Source organism: Elephantulus edwardii, unplaced genomic scaffold, assembly GCF_000299155.1.
Source record: "Elephantulus edwardii isolate Elephantulus edwardi_28Jun2011 unplaced genomic scaffold, EleEdw1.0 scaffold00344, whole genome shotgun sequence".
Taxonomy (NCBI): Eukaryota; Metazoa; Chordata; class Mammalia; order Macroscelidea; family Macroscelididae; genus Elephantulus; species Elephantulus edwardii.
Genome location: NW_006400094.1, coordinates 117,318 through 134,037, shown reverse-complemented (window position 1 = coordinate 134,037; position 16,720 = coordinate 117,318). Strand labels below are relative to the sequence as shown.

General features: G+C 47.8%; 1 protein-coding gene across 1 annotated transcript in view; it reads left to right on the top strand.

The window, feature by feature from the left end:
• Positions 1-16,320, top strand: part of STS (steroid sulfatase (microsomal), isozyme S) — a 76,143-nt gene extending 59,823 nt beyond the window's left edge. The window contains exons 9-10 of the mRNA XM_006901782.1: positions 2,305-2,426; positions 15,935-16,320. Coding sequence (XP_006901844.1) covers positions 2,305-2,426; positions 15,935-16,320 — 508 coding nt within the window. The remainder of the gene's footprint in view (positions 1-2,304; positions 2,427-15,934) is intronic.
• Positions 16,321-16,720: the final 400 nt, after the last annotated feature.

Below are 16,720 nucleotides of genomic sequence, written 5' to 3'. Positions count from 1 at the left end.
AAAAAATAAAAAATTTAAAAAAATTTTTTTTTAAGAAAAAAATACGGAAATGGCAACTGAGGATTATAAATACCGTCGGGTGTTGGTAGGAGAAGCTATTCATTGGAGAGAGACATCATGCTTGGGAAGGTGGAGGGGCCAGCAAAGGAGAGGAGGACCTTCCACCAGGTGAACTGACTCAAGTGGCTGAAGCCACGTGTTCGAGTGTGTCAGAGATGATCCCCTTCTCCCTGTATCCTGGTCGCCCAATCCTTTTCCTCTATGGGGGTCCGCTACCCTCTTGCCTTCTACCAGTCGCGTCTCTCCTTTTTTCCTTCATCCCTTTCTGGACGCTTGTATGTCAAGGCTGGAAGCCGTCTGGAAAGGAGTGTCATACACGATGCCAACATTGTGAGTGGATGTGGCATTCCAGGGACCACACTGTATCTACAGAGACCCGTGCCTGCCACCTCTCTCCTTCTGTTTTGGGCCTGGGGAACACATGGAAGCCGCTGCAGCTCGGGAAGCCATCCAAGCCTGTCTTTTACTCTTATTTTTAACTTGTGATAATAGAATATTCTCCATCCGTGGGACCCTGTGGTGGGCATGATTAATGACCAGGCCTGAGGAGTGCTGGGCCACGAGCTGCAGTTAGATTGCTGAGGTGCCCGTTCACCAAAATAACCCTCTGAGGGCTCGGCGTCTCCCAGGCGGGTCCCCACATCACAGGGCCGAGCTCCAGGGCACTTTCTGAAGGCCTTGATCTGAGGAGATGACAGGATGGAGTGCTTCTAATCAGAGACTGGAAACCCACATGCAGAAACGCCCTGGCTGTTTATCTGCAGACGCTCCCCATTCTGGGGGCAGCCACGCTGTTTCTAAAATACCTGTGAGCTGATGCTTAACTCAGAGCCAGTTCAGATGTTTGCTTTTCTCCCACTCTGAGCCCTGCTGTTTGTTCATCACAGAGCTTGTGCCTGTCTCATCCACCTGCCAGGGAGTCTCCAGTGGGTCCCGAGTCACTCACTGCCAGAGGAGACCCAGGGCTGTGATTCATGGCGCCCTGATGCCCACAGAGCAGTGTGTTGCCTGGAACGGGCTAGACCGAAGTGAACAATCATGTCTAAACCGGAATGAAGTCGTGCGCAAGTGAGAGTGGTGAGCATGGAATGTTACCGTGTTGGCGTATTCTCTCATGAACATCCGACATGCTGGACAGCAGAGGGAAGACGGAAGAAGAATTGATGTGTGGGATCCCTAGCTCTGATCCTCACTGCAAGAGGTGTGACTGAGCATTGTTGGAACGTGTCCTTTGTTTGGATACACGTCATAGTATCCTATTAACATAGTCTGTCCTGGGCATCCAACATGCTGGAAAACAAGAAATGATGCATTGTGACCCTCACTGTAAGGGGTGTGAGGGCCCATTGTGGGACTGTGTCCATCCATCTCATGGAGGGCTTCCTACGTTTTGACGAACCCTTCACACGAGACAATATCCTTTTCTCGTGCTGGGTTTTCACGGATGGCCACATCTTTCCATCCTGACTTGTGAAGAGCCTTTTCCGGGTATGCTATCTGGGACTGCTCTTTCTAGTCCTCTAGCAGTTGAGTGTCTCTTTCGAATTCTTGGCCAGCACTGTAGTTCCACTGCACTGGCTCGCCTTCTGTCTTTGTTTTCATTGTCCATGGAAAGCTTTGGCATACGTACTGGATGCCTGCTAGAAGGTGAGATACGTCTGCGGGGGTTCAGTCCATCCAAGTTGCGTTAATAGCTTCCCCTTTCTTATTTACAGATGATTTTGTTCTGATTTAGACTTTGTCTTCCATTGATGTCCATGTGATCCCAGCTCATGGCAACCCTGTTTGTACATCCTCTCTTTTTGAACCTATTATTCAGGTCCCCTTATTTCCAGCAGATCTTTGCTTTATGAAATGTTTTCTTTGACAGTGCGGTAGGCAGAAAAATTGGCATTCCAAGAACCAGTGGATAGAGCTTGATTGATGAATGCCACGTCAACTCTTTCTCGTGCTGTGACCTTGGTTTACTTGCTTGGACTTCTTGTATCTGTTTTCTTACCTGTACATTGGAGATGAGACAGCATCTCAGAGTGCTGTCTGGAGGGTTTGATGAGTTGAGCAGAGGTGGGATGAATGTACAAAAGGTGGTGGCCAGTAGAATTGGTCCACGTTCTTCGTGTGGACCGCTCCGTGAAGGCTGACATGGTTCATTTGCTGGGAAAGGCCATCAGACGTGAGGATGTTCCAGTCCCGAGGAGATGTGGCTGCCCCCTGCCTGATGGCCCTGTTGTTTTTTTAACACAGGATCATTGATGGACGGGACCTGATGCCTCTGCTCCTGGGAGAAACGCAACAGTCAGATCATGAGTTCCTCTTCCATTACTGCAACTCCTACCTGAATGCTGTACGCTGGCACCCGCGAAACAGTGAGTAGATACACACTAGCACACCTCTGAGACGTCTTCCCGTCCACATCGTGTGGGTAGGTGGCTACAGCCGAGAGCGTGGACGGCAGCAGTGCCTGAAAGTGGGATTCAGTTGGCTTTCTTTCTTTCATCCTTCTCTCCAGGGCTTCACGCCGGTTAGAAATGCTTAACTCACGCCTGTCGTAAACAGGGGCCCTGTACACATTGCATAGCAACCAGACCTGTGGCATGTAGTCATTAGAACCATGTAGAAAAAACAGACAAGACTCTGGTGGGTGTGGTTCACTGCCTGTTGCACGGCTAAATGCAATGGCCGAATGTGTCCAGTGGTTATGATACATCCATGACTCCATGGGAGAAAGATGGGCAGTCCCCTCCCATGAAGATTTATGGCCTCGGAAATCCAGTGGAGGGGTCCCTGGGAACCACGGAACCAGCTCCGTGGCAGTGAGCACTGAGCAGAAACCAGTGATGCCCTGTTTGGAGGCGGTGGCCTGCCAGGCCCTGTTAGTGTGTTGGGCACCCCGAGGTCTTGTGAGTAATGATGTGTTCTCAAAAGTCTTCTCCTTGGAGAGTCTGCAGAGGCTGATGCAAGGGATTGGCTATTGCCAGGATCCTGGAAAGCACCCTGCGTTCAGAGCAGTGTGGTGGGTCGCCGTCTTTGAGAGGGACACCACTGCTTTCTTCTTGTTCAAGTCAGACTATCAGGACAGTCGATCTGTCACTGTGCAACACCTAGGCAGTCCAGTCATTGCTGACAGTGGCAACCACTGGACCTCAGATCATCGTTTTGAGACGCTGGTGCTCTGGACTCCTTTTACTTTCTGGCCACATCCTCGTCCAGAGGGTCACTTGGTGGGGCCAGATGCCTTGTCTTGCAGGTGAGGGTTCTATGACAATACCAGCAGTATTTCTTCTATAATTATATTTTATTAATTTTCATAAACATTTACAGAGATTTTGGGTTTCCATTCATTCATTGTTGCACTATTCTCTCTACCCTCCTCCCAGTTTGTTCTTGTCCAATTGCCACAGTGCTTGTCAAAGCCAGTTCTGATTAATCTTCTTTGTCAGTGTGTCCTTTGCCATTCCCTATGACTCCTCCCTGAGAGAGACTTCACCCTGAGTCATAAGGAAAAGGGGATGGCGTGTTCTCTTAGCTACTTCCTGCTGAAAAGGGACGCTGTGGGTTTCAGGGTGAAGATCTTCTCTCACTACTCTAAAGGGCCCCCTTGGCAGTAGGAAACACATAGACTATTATGGAGATTGATTTTGGAATTTAGATGTACTCTTATTGATTGTGCTTGGCCGTACATGTTCATATCTTTGAAGATGTATCATGGAGGTGTTGCAACCTAGAAGACACAAATTTGACTAACAAGTTATAAGTACATGAGTCCAAAAATTATGGAAAAGTAAAAGAAAAGATTCTTTCATTGTTTTACAAACCCTCCCCCAGGTCCCCTCCACCATGTAGCCCTCGCTCGAGTCTCCACCAGCAGTATTTCTAAATGGAAATCCTGGTCTCTTCCCTTGCTCCCTAAGCAAACTGTTCTTTTTTTTAAAAAAAATTTTTATTATTTTTGCGTGAGTGTACCGTCAAATCAGATCTGACTGGTACAGGAGGAAATTGTCCCTCCTTCCCCGGCAGAGCATCTGGTGGATTCGAACCGTGCGCCTCTGGGATTGTAGTTGCAGGTTCTTGCCACTAGGCCACCAGAGCTCCCCTAGCAAAGTGCTCTTTGAATTATAACAAACAGGCTGTAATTGAGTGTTTAGTGCCAGAATTGGAGTTTTATTTCTGATCAGTAGAGGGATCTCTGGAGTCCTCATGGATAAGGGCGTGAGATGCCAGCCCAAAGGTGGGTGGTTTGAATCCACCAGTTGCTCTGAGGGAGAAAGATGGGCAGTCTCCTGTATGATTTACAACTTTGAAAACCCCATGGAAGAGCAGTGATGAGGCAGTTCTAACTGAAGAGCAGTGGGCTTTTGAGTAATTTAGTTAGTTTTTCATATCAGATTTGGAGTTTTCTTTCTGATTAGTATAAGGAAATGGGGGGAACCAAGTGATTATCCGAAGCAGTCTAAGTTTTAAGGCCTTTGCCCCTCATAGTTTATACTCGTAAGATTATATATAATAAGATCGGTATGGCTGACTTACAGTCCTTTGGTGGCATGCTGGTTAAGCGCTTGACTGATAACGGAAAGGTAGAATGAGTTTGTACAGAAGATCTGTTCTTGCAAAGGTTCCAAAAAAGAAAAGCTTAGGGGCAGGCATGCCCTGTGATGCCGAATTGATGCGGGTCAAATTGGAGCCACTAGCGAGCATTTTTCTACTAGTTCTTTTTGTCCTGACTTTCCTAGACCACCCAGCCTGGGCTCCCAAACTCTTATTATTATGACTATTAATTTTTTAAATTATTATTATTAATTTAAATGAATGTTTACAGAGACTTTGGATTTCCATTCATTCACTGTTGCACTTTTCTCCCTGCCCATCCCTCCCCTTAGTTCGCTTTTGTCTTTGAAAAGTGAAAGAAAAATTCTTCCATTATTATACAGTCTGCCCCCCCCCCCAATCCACTCCACTATGTAGCCTTCGTTCTGAACTCCTGTCATGACAATAATACCTAATCGTATATCCATTTTAAAGTTTTCTCATCTGTTTCAAAGCAGTATACATCATTTATCCTGTCTTACTCAGTCTGCCCCCAACCCTGATGTCAGTCCCATTTTACAGCAGTGGCACTATGCAGTATTTGTCCTCTTGTGACTGAGATATTTCACTCAGCATAATGTCCTCCAGGGTCACCCATTTTATATAATATTTCATGAGTTCCTTGTCTGGGATCCCAGTCTTAAAACACAGCATGAAGTCAAAGCTGTATTCTCACCAGACTCCTCACGCCCTGCTCCCACCCAGCCAACCTACAAGAGACTTAGAATTCAAACACCACCACCCGCCTCCCCCTTCCTCCATTTGGTATGTATCTGTAATTTTTATACACACATAAGGATATATGACATATGTGTGTATGTCATCCAACCCTGGGCTAGCCAGAAGGTTGGCATCATCTGACAAAAGCATGGTTGATAGCCTCAGAAAACCTGATAGGGCTGAGTGGGAGGGCATTGTGCTGCAGTCCAAAAGGCCCCCGGTTCTAATTCATCAGCTGCTCCACAGGAGAAAGATGGGCAGTCTCCTTCCATGCAGTTGGCTGCCTGTGAAACCCCACTGGAGGGTCCGCTGTGGGCTGGTTCCACACCTTGATGGGACTCCGCCACAGTCGCAGCAGTTGAATCAGAACCCACTTGATGGCAGCGGGATTTTTATCATTTATATCTGTTGTTGAGTAGGTCCTCAGCAGAACGTAGACCATTTCACAGGTCCTGCAGAGGTAGGTGATCGAGCGCATTTTCCCAGCTGTGCCACCGTTCTTCCCCTCCTTTTCTGAGTTGTTCCTCCTCTGTGCAGGTAATCTCCTCAACCCCTTAAGGTCCTAGCTGATCTTTCTGATTTCTCTTGTCAGTTGGCGAGTTCTTAAAAGAGTGCAGTGCTCAAAGTAGACAGTTCTGCACATTAAGCTTAAAGCACGTTTGGTTTTTAAGAAACGTTTACAGGATCTTTTTGACTGAAAATATAACGATTATCCCAGGGCATTTATTTTGGGGGCTCATCCAGTCTTTTATAACTCCAAAAAGTCAGGATTCAGTGAACATTCTCTTTGACATTTCCCCCCTCCCTTTGATAAGAATTTTTTTGTGGAATCTTTGGTGTAAAAATGTTCCATTATGGTAGCCGCTTACCAACCAATTCCCTTTGCAGAAGCAGCCTCAGTTCATAGTTCTTTTTTGGTTGTTGTTGGTGGTGGTGTTGATTGCCTTCCAGTCGAGCACTGCTCATAGTGACCCTATGAACGAAAGGCCTGAAGCCCCTCTACAGTTGTCGACATTTATCAAAGTTCATAGAGTTTCCAGAGGCATGTTATTTAGGAAGTGGATGCCACTCCTGATTATTTGGATGGAGGGGGGTGGAATCACAGCCTCTCCAGCAAGAAGATGAATCAAACCAGAGTTTCCCCTTGAAAATATGTGTTTAAAATCTAGGTAGCTTCCTTGAGATCTTTTCTGGAAGGCAAAAACAACAAAAAGGCCTTGGGATTTTAGACCTTGGTGGGCCAAAAATGTTCTTGGATTCAGCTGAACGGAACCTGGTCTCATTGTGTGTCATCCTGACAATCTCTGCTTTGCTTCAGCTCATTGTCAGTCACAGTGTCTGTCCATCTCATTGAGGGTCTTCCTCCCCTTCTCTGGCTCTCTGTTTTACCAAGCGTGGCAACTTTTTCCAAAGACCGGCCCCCTCCAGATAACATGCCCCAGTGCATGAGCACTTCCACAGAAGCCACGCATTTGCATGATGCTTGCCATGTGCCCATAGTTCTCCCATCATCTGAGGAATCCTATTTCAGTAGCTAGGTTTAAACATAGTAATAAGTGAGAACATAACTTCAGTGGCCACTTTCCTGCGGAGCCCGGGAGATATAGCAAGAATACCGTTTCTGCCTTCCCTGGACGTTTAAAAGTCTGATGTCATACTCTGAGCCTTGCACAAGTGTCCTTAAATAAAGCCGTCCTCCCCAGCTCCTCCTGTCAGGCAGGCCGGAAGGAACATATTGGTTTAGGGACTGCAGAGACATGTTAGGTGTAGGAGTTAGGGAGGAAAGGGGCAGAGAGAAAGAAAAAATAGAGGAAGTGAGAAAAACAAGACCCAGTTTCTGATAAGCATGTGGCCCTGGGAAAAATGAGCTTCTTAGAGGGACATGGTGACATTTCCTCTGAACGCGGCCCTCACAGTCTCGTGTCTGGTGCTGGCAATGAAATGGAGAAGCGACAGGGGTACGACAGCATCCAAATGGTTCATCTTAGAGCACCACGGAGTGGCTTGTGGCTCTTCTGTTACTTTTTAGGATGATATGAGAGAGAGCGGGAGATGGGGAGGGAGAGAGAGAGAGTCTCTGTGTGTGTATGTGTGTCTGTCTCTGCCTTAAGTAAAACTACGGAAACCTGTGTCCCACTCGTACTGTCCTTTTTTGCTGGCTGTAAGAGCTGCAGTCGCTCCTGTTTTTCCAGGGCCTCTTTCCCCTACTTGCCTCTTTTTTCATTTCACTTCAACACTTTTGCATGCACTTTTACACTCCTTATGCCTCTGGTTACCTTAATAAACCCTTGTTTTACTGGCTGAGGGGGCGGTGGTGGAAAAAAAGCCAAAACAAGTATGTGCCAACTTGGCCAGCATCCTTACTTGGATATCCTTGGCCTTCATTTGATGATCTGATGTAATGATCCTGTGTGCGTTGTCAGTCCTCAGCTCTGCCCTGTGAATGAAGCAGTGAGGTAACGAGACGAGGTTGAACTCTGCAGGATCAGGTCCTTCTCTTTGTGAGATCAAGGTGTAGGGAACGCGTGAGCCAGAATCCCCACCAAGCAAGGGGACCCCGGGATGTGCGTGTCTTTAGGATCCAGGGTTCCAGTGCTAAGAGCCTTCCAGAATCTGAGGATGGTTGATGGCAAGGTCCTTCTACCAGATAAAGTCTTCTCCTGCAGCTGTGCCCTCAGTTGGGGCTTGAACCCCCTAAAACTGGGTGGTTTCTGTTGGTAAACGCTGTAGCATCGAGTACAATTCATAGCGTCCCTATGAACTTGGGATCCACGACCTGCTCTATCCTGTTCCATCCTCATCAACTCTGCCACATGAGAGTCCATTGTTATAGTCACCGTGTCAACGCGTCTCCTCGTGGGTCTTCCTATCTTTCCCTGACCCTCCACTTTCCCAAGCAAGGATGTCTTCTTCTAAGAAGAGATCCCTCCTGACAACATGCCCAAAAGAGGTGACATTTCACCATCTAAGGAGCATCCTGGCTTCACTCTCTCCAAGATGTGGAAGAGAGTAAATTCCTATTCCTCCAAGGCTCCCCCTCCCCTCATGGTCCATCTGTCAAGGCCACTTTGGGGAAGTAAATCACTCACTGATGATGTGTGCCGGCTTCGCTGTTTGATTGGATCAGTGCTTTGCTTTGCTTTCAATTCTGTGTTTTCTGCATTCATTTCTCTTTCCGGTCATTTCCTTGAGCGCCTCTGAGATGGGAGGTGCCGCTTTCAAAACCCTTGCTATGGCATGCAGCTCATAGGAGAGGAGGTGCCCCACGGCCCTGGACTTCTCAAAGCCACATCTGTCTTGCTCACTGCTGCTGGGGAAGTTCAAACCGCTGACCTTTGCATTGGCAGCTAAGTGCGTAGTAACTGCACCACCTGGCCTTCTGCTCCAAGTCAGAGCTTTTATCCCTCCAAGAGATCTGCTTTCCTAGTAGTTAACTCACCTCCCCGCCTCCCATCCCTTCACTTGACTGACAACTAGACCTGATTGGAAAGGCTTCAAGCTTGGCTGATTAGCCAAGGGATGAAAATCCTCCAGTTGCAGACTTATTAAATACCTCTGGAAAAAAAGAAATAAATAAAAAATTAGAATTGGTATTCTGTTTCCACCTTCTTAAAATTGTGAATCCCTGTTAACATTGATATATCATCTCTCCCCTGTAATTTAATTGTCTTAGGGAGTTGAATGGCATAATTGGATCCCGTTATTCCCACCACCTTCTTTAAAAGAACCTGTGAACGCATTGGTGCAGGGCGGGGAGGAGTGGGGGGTGGGGAGGAGAAATGCAGGAAACTTTTCTTGTTTTAAAACGGGAACTTGGCTAGAAAAAGTGTTTGAAACGGCTGTTCAGGGTATCTTGAAAATCCTGGCTTTGAGATTGGATGCCAGCATCAGTGTTGTTAAAAGGCTGAGCCTTCAGGACAACCTGATTTGACAATGAAATTTAACTTGGGCAGAGGTGGTATTTGGCTGTGGTAGTCTGTTAGGTGTTACCAGCTAGTTAAAGGTATTCTCAGACGTGTGTGTGTGTGTGTGTGTGTGTGTGTGTGTGTGAGAGAGAGAGAGAGAGAGAGAGAGAGAGAGAGAAAGGCAGGGAGGGAAGGAAGGAGAGAGAGAAAAGATGAAGGAGGGAGAAGAGAGGGAAGCCACAGAGAGCTGGTGATTTCCAGCCTATGTTAGACTTTGTCACCATCCATTACTTAACACATGCGTTAAGAGGCTCAATTTGCAGCAGAATGCCGTTAGGATAAAAGGACTTATCCTTGAGAGATCTATTTCCCACCGTGCTTTCTACAAGGTGCCTCTTTTCCAGACTAGTAGCTGTAGGCCGCTGAGTCTGGTTTTGATCATATGATGGAACAGAACTGTCCCGTGGGGATTTTGTAGCAGGGATCTGAAAGGGAGCAGTGTGCTGGGGTTTCCTCTGTGGGAGCCCCGTGGGTGGCGTTGAACCGCCAGCCTTTTGCTCAGCAGTGGAGTGTTTCACCATTGCACAGCCAGAGCACCTTTCTTTGCCAAATGGTGGTGTCTGTAGGGGCTGGCAAGTCAGCACCGACTCCCTAACGACCCCGTGTGCAACAAGAAGGAAATCCTGCCCAGTCTAGTACCGTCCTGACACTCTCTGCTGGAATGTGGGAACACTGTTCGAACCACTGTGTCAACCATCTCTTTCAATATCTTCCCAATTAGAACATAAATAGCCATTTCAAGGCTGAGTTTGTTGAAAAAAAAACATGTTCCCCTGTGTTTTAAAATTACAACAAAGTCAATATGATATAAGAATTCTTTATAGATGAATGTACTTATCCTCAATTTCCTAAAAGGTACCTTTGTCCCCCTCCCCCAAAAAGCAAAGAATAAGTAATAGATTAAAGTCAAAATAGCCTTAGGACGTTAAGGAGAATGCTGGCTTGGTTCACAATTTCCAATTTTCCTTCTGTTTAGAAACAACGTTGGCCTAAAACACATGTAATGAAAGAGAAGCCTTTAATCCCGGCTCCTTCAATGCCAGCCAGTGTTAGAAGGTCTGGGAGCATGGCTGTCATTCCTGGCGATGGTATTAGGAGTTTCTGGTCATGCACAAGAGCCCTGTGGTGGCACCATGGTGAAAGTGATAGGCTGTTAACCCAAAAGCTCACCAGTTCAAACACACCAGCTCCCCTGTGGGAGAAAGATGTGTCAGTCCGTTTCCAGAAAGCCGAGGGCCCTTGGAAACACGCTGGGGCAATTCTTGTCTGTCCTGCAGAGTCGAAGAGAGTGGGAATCAGCTGGTCAGCAGTGAGTTTGGGCAGTCCAGATGGCTAACGTCTTGGGCTGCTAACAGAAAGACTGATGGTTGAGTCCACTCACAGAGAGGTGCGTCAAAAGAGGCCTGGCAGTCCACTTTGGAGAGGCCACAGCCTTGGAAACGGTACGGAGCACAGCTCGGCCGTGACGAGTGGCGTCCCCTTGAGTTGAAACCAATTCAACAGCAGCTGTTTTGATTTTTAGGAGGGAGGAGAAGAATTGAGTGAAGAGCTGAGGAGCTGGCCCCCTGATGGGGGATAGGCAGACATACAGAATCATTTCAGAGGCTCTGGTGGCCTAGTGGCAAGAAGCTGCGCTACAATCCTGAAGGCACGTTGGTTTAAATCCATCAGAGGAGGAGAGCCAGTCTCCTCCCATGTGATTAACTCACTCAACAGTACATAACAACAGAGAGCCAAGTAGACAGGTCAGCAAAAGAGAGGGTGACCCTCACCAAGATGGATTGACATCATGACCTCAAGGGGCTTTAGCCTGACAGAGATCCTGAGGATGGTGCAGGATAGAGCAAGGTGCAGAACTCTGGTTAGTGAGACCCTTGTAAATCACAGAAGGCTTGATGGTATCTGTCACCAACCACAGCAGTCGGCTTGATCCAGCTGTGTGATCTGTTTGTCTGGCTGGCATTTGGTGTTCTGCTTACCTACCCACATTATCCTTCTTCCCGTCTGTCTCCCTGCCTGCCTACATATACATATATTTATATATATATATATATTTTGATTTTGGGTTTGTTTGTTGTTGTTTTGTTTGTTTGTTTATCTACACTCCTCTCTCTCTTTCTGTCTCTCTCCCAACATTCCCTCTCCAGGAATCTTTCCCACCAACCAGAGAGCTGTGGTTATGTGTCACCACATAACAGTGCTTTGTTGTCATGTGTGCTGTGATTTAGTGAGGCAGATCATGAATCATAGCAGACCCTCCAACAGGGCTCAGGTTTGCAGAGGTCGTAAAGCTCATGTTTCTCCCTTAGAGCAACTGATGGATTCAAACAACATCCCTTTGTGTTACTAATGTAACTCCTTAATGCCCAGCCACCAGAGCTCTCTCCAACCAGGGAGCGAGAAATTGAAAATCCATTTTGAGAATCTGGCGTTCTTCCACACAGTGGAATTCAGGATGAATAATCAAAGCATGGTTAGAACTCGGGGCTAAGCACCCTCACTAGAGGTCTAATAGAGTCATTTCAGAAGTCCTAGAATACGAAACGACGCAGGTTGGCGTTTGACTTTTGGAAGAACCAAGGTTGGACTTGGTCATTCTCAGATTCCTCACAGATCACAAACAGAGCCCTTAAATCAGGATCCCAGTTGTGAGACGTGACGATTGTGTCTGCCCTTTCCTGTCCCCCTAGAACAAATGTGTGGTAGTGCAGAGACGGGGCACCAAGAATATAAGCATTTGTCTTCTTACGTCTTTTTTTAAACAAATTGGGAAGAGTTCAAATTAGAATGCTGAGGACAGGCAACCCATCACCTATTAAATCATCCTTCAGAAAAATGAGTTCTTTTTTCCCCTTTTATTCTGTGTGAAAGTGCCCAATTAGACGCATCCCTACTGCCATGAAACACGCTGCAGTGCTTTTTAAGAAATCATTTGCTTTAGCACACTTGACGTATATTATGTCCGCTACACATCTAAGCCCCAGAATATTGACTTTCCCAATGAAAGAGAGCAGCTTTACCAGCATGTGGCTAATCATGGTGCTTGCTGGTTCATCACTCTCCCAGGGGCCCCTGTCCAGGCTGCGTCTCACTGCCCTGTGCTGGCCAGCCCCGGACTCCCATCTTCACGGGGAGAAGATGCAGGGGGCTCTGGGAATCAGAGCAGGTGGGAGAAGAAGCCCTCTGGCAAATTCTCCAGCAGCCTGAAGTCTCTGGAGACTGAGCACACTGAGACCTGTGACAGGAATACCAAGGTCAGCACGCCCTGCAGATTGCAGCCTTCCTTGCAAGAGCGGCAGGGGCTCGGAGCTCCCTCCCTGGATAGGGCCCTCCTCTTCCCATCTCGCTAACCCTGGCGGGGACTGCTGAGTGGCTGCAGACTGCCGGCTTCTTCCTGAGGATGGAGGGGCAGTGTCTTTCCCGAGAAGAGAGACAATGCATGAAGAGTCTGAAGGAAGGCTTCAGTTCTTCCCACCTGTGGTGGCCACATGTGTGCTTCCAAGCAGCCATGTTTCGCGGGCTTTTCAACAGCTGAGATTTTCAGAGAAGGATTGCCCGACCTTCCTTCCAAGTTCCAAGTAGGATGACTTGAGCCTGCTGCAACCTTTTTGTTAGCTGCCAAGCATCATCACTGATTGCACTACCTGTATGTGGTGATGTGTACTGTCAAGACAGAACTGACTTATACTGGCCTTCCAGCAAGGTTTTGGAGACAGTACATTGCACAGGAGAAGACTGCTCATTTTTCTCTCAGGGAGCGCCTGGTGGATTAGAACCTTTCAAGTTGACAGCACACCTCCTTACCTCTAAGTCTTTAGAGCTCCCTGATTGCCATTCCTATTGTTGCTGCTGTTCTAAGCCATTGGGTTCAGTAAAATTCATAGTGACCCTGAAAAACAGATCTGCACCCTGTCCTATTCCGCACCATCCTCATCATCTCAAACACACTTGAGCCCGTGCCTAGAGTCATTGTCAGTCCATCTCAGTGAGGATATTCCACTCTGTTGCTGACCTTCCACCTTTCCAAGCACAATGTCCCTCTCCAAGGAATAGCCTCTTGTAGCAATATGGCCAATGTAAGACAAAGGTTCACCCTCTTTGCAGCTAAGGAGCATTCTGGCTGCACTTTCTCCAAAACATACCTGATGTTTTGGCAGTCCATGGGATAGTCAGTACTCTCTTCCAACACCACAACTCAGCAGCATTGATTCTTTTTGTTCTGTCATCCTAATGACTAAGGAGTCATTGTCCAATTCTCAAGTTGTGTAGCAAGTGGTTGAGAAGACCATGGTCTGGATCAAGTGCACTTTGGTCTTGGTCTAAACTGATAGCAGTTCTTCAGGACGTTGGAGAGTAGCCCCCTTCAGCACCATGGAGAGCAGCACCCTTTCAGCACCTTGGAGAGCAGCATCCTTTCAGCACCTTGGAGAGCAGCACCCTTTCAGTACCTTGGAGAAGTCCCTGACAGTCAACTTTCCCAATGCAATCTGTCTTTTCATCTCCTGACTGCTGGTCCTAAAGGAACCAGCAGGCTGTCGGGCTCAGGAGGATGTCACACAGCTTCAGCCTTTTTTCGTCTGTTACGTTATTGCCTGTTGTCCCAGTGGTGAGGATGTTTGTCTCCTTAATGCTGAGATGCGATGCATATTAAAGGCTATAGTGCTTGACTGTCTGCAGTAAGCACTTCAGGTTCTTCTTGTTATGAGCAGGCAAGGTGTGTGTCATCTGTCTATTGCAGGTTGTTTATGAGGAACTCTGAAAACCCAGTTGCCTTTGAGCCACCTCTGAGCTGATGTCGTGGTGCCTTCACATATCTTGGAGGGGAGCCATGTCCAGATCTTTTCAGAGGCAGATTTTCCAGGGTAATTTGGGAGGACTTAGACTGCCATTCTTTCAGTGAACAGCTACCTGAGCACATTATGCCTGCCTCACTCAGGGACCCCAGTCTATTAGGCTGTCTGCTTGCCTTTTGAAAGTCAGCTATGGCTCCAAATCACAAATGCTAAACTGTCATATGTCTTAATCTTTGTATATGTTTATTCCAACAAACAACCTTGAGAGCAATTAAAAGGAAGCAGTGAAGGGAGCTCTGGTGGCCTAATGGCGCGAAACTGCACTACAGTCCCAGAGGTGCACGGTTTAAATCCACCAGATGCTATGCTGGAGAAGGAGGGACAATCTCCTCCTGTACCTGTCAGATCCAGTTTGATGGTACACAGAAAAATAATAAAATTAAAAAAAATTTTTTTAAATAAAGGAAGCAGTGAATTTGGGAATGGAGAAGAACCACGGGTGCAGATGATGAGAAATTTCTTCGTGCAGCCTCTCAACTTGCTGGCCGCCAGCTGTAGCTTGCGCTGAGCTTACGCTGCTCTGCCCACCTTCTTCCACGGAGCCACAGGAGCCTTACTCTCCCGCTATTAACTTTGTTGCACGGTGCTGTGTTGTGCAGTGCTGTGATGTTAGGCGCTGTGTTACTAGGGTTTCCAGTACCAGCAGGGTCACCTGTGGTGGGCATGTTTCCCTGGAGCTTCTCCACTCAGAGCAGGAAGAGAGACCTAGTAGTCTCCTTGGGCAAGTCCTTTGCAAATGAAGAAGCCGTGCAGCGTGGCGGGAAAGTATATGATCTGGTGCTGGAAGATGACACCATTCACTCTTGCACAGAAACACTGAACTGTACAGAGGCTGCCACAGTGCATGTCAGCAGAGCAGATCATCATGCTGGGTCAAGCCGAGCGTCAGGGAGAAAACACAAAGTCCTTTCTGCAATGGAACAGCCCAGGTGCTGTAGCAGCGGGAGGTGGTGAGGGCAGCACAGGGTCTGTTGTCCGCCAGGTGCCGGGTGTTCAGAGATGCTTGTGGTCGGCTGGTCTGCAGACACCTGTGTGTGCTGTTGTTTTTTTCACCAGTGAGCAAAGCAATTTAAATACATTTAGGAGGTTTCTCAGTTTTACAAGGGGAAAACCTTGCAAGATAATAAGAAAAGGGGTATTTCTTTTTTTTCCCCCCCCAATCCTACTGATTTTGTGCTTTTTTTAAAATACGATACCAAGGGAATGTTTTTAGACCGTGGTGGTGTTGGTTTTATTGATTTCCTTCAAGTCAGGCACAATTCGTAGCGACACTATGACCAAAAAGCCTGAAGCCTTTCTATAACTATCAACATTTATAAAAGTTCATAGATTTTTTCTGGAGGCATGTTGTTTAGGAAGTGGATGCCACTCCTGCTTCCAAACCTGTCTTAAACTGGGATCTCCACCAAACACTGTCCATGATGGGTAACCATAATGGCATTTGACACCCCACTGGTACAAGGGTTAGAAGAGTTGTGTTGTTGTTGTTGTTGTTTTAATAATTTTAATGAACATTTACAGAGAATTTGGATTTCCATTCATTCATTGCGGATTAGAGGAGTTTTTATACCAAATCTCCTTTAAAAGTCATAGCATTGGCAACTAGGAAATTAATCAATGACTGCATAATTATTTATAACTTTTATAAAATTTGGGGTGGTTTTTCTTTTTGGAACGACGTGGTGGCCCTTCCGCATGTCAGGTACCCTGTGTCCTAGATGTAACCCCACCTTCTGTCCTCTGCACCCGCAGGCCCGTCCATCTGGAAAGCTTTCTTCTTCACACCCAAGTTCACGCCGGAGGAGGCCTCCAACGGCTGCTTCTCCACCCATGTGTGCTTCTGCCATGGCCACTTTGTTACCCACCACCGGCCGCCTCTGCTGTTTGACATCTCCCGGGACCCACGGGAGAGGCACCCGCTGACGCCCCAGAGCGAGCCGCAATTCCACGAGGTCCTGCGGGCCATCCAGGGGGCAGCCGAGCGTCACCGTGCCACGCTGGCACCTGTGCCTGACCAGCTGTCCATCGGGAACCTAATTTGGAAGCCGTGGCTGCAGCTGTGCTGCCCGTCCTCAGGGCTGTCCTGCCAGTGTGACAGGGAGAAGCAGCAGGGCCAGGAATGGCGTGTGAGCCGTTAGCCTTGAGCCTGCCCTGGACGGAGCAAGGCCAGCATGCCCAGCACACAGCCTTCCCACCAGTGCATGTCTGCAGGGGGCCTGACAACCTGGATGCTCAGCTGGACCCTGTTCCTCCATTGATCCCCTCAGAACTTGGCTGAGCGCCTGCAGTTAAATAAACCAGGGCCGACAAAGCTCTCCATGCACCAGAACTCTGCCTTCCACGACAGGCTCTCTGGACTCAGTCGGGAGGGGGCGGGGGCATCATGCAGGCGTGTCCACCTGCAGTCAGGGGAAGTTGGATCATTTGCAGAGCTCAAGGTAACGCTGTCAACTCCGACACCATCCTCCCGGCCTCTGCTGTGCCAGACCGCCCACTGCAGCCACCACCATGCTGGACCGCCCACTGCAACCACCACCA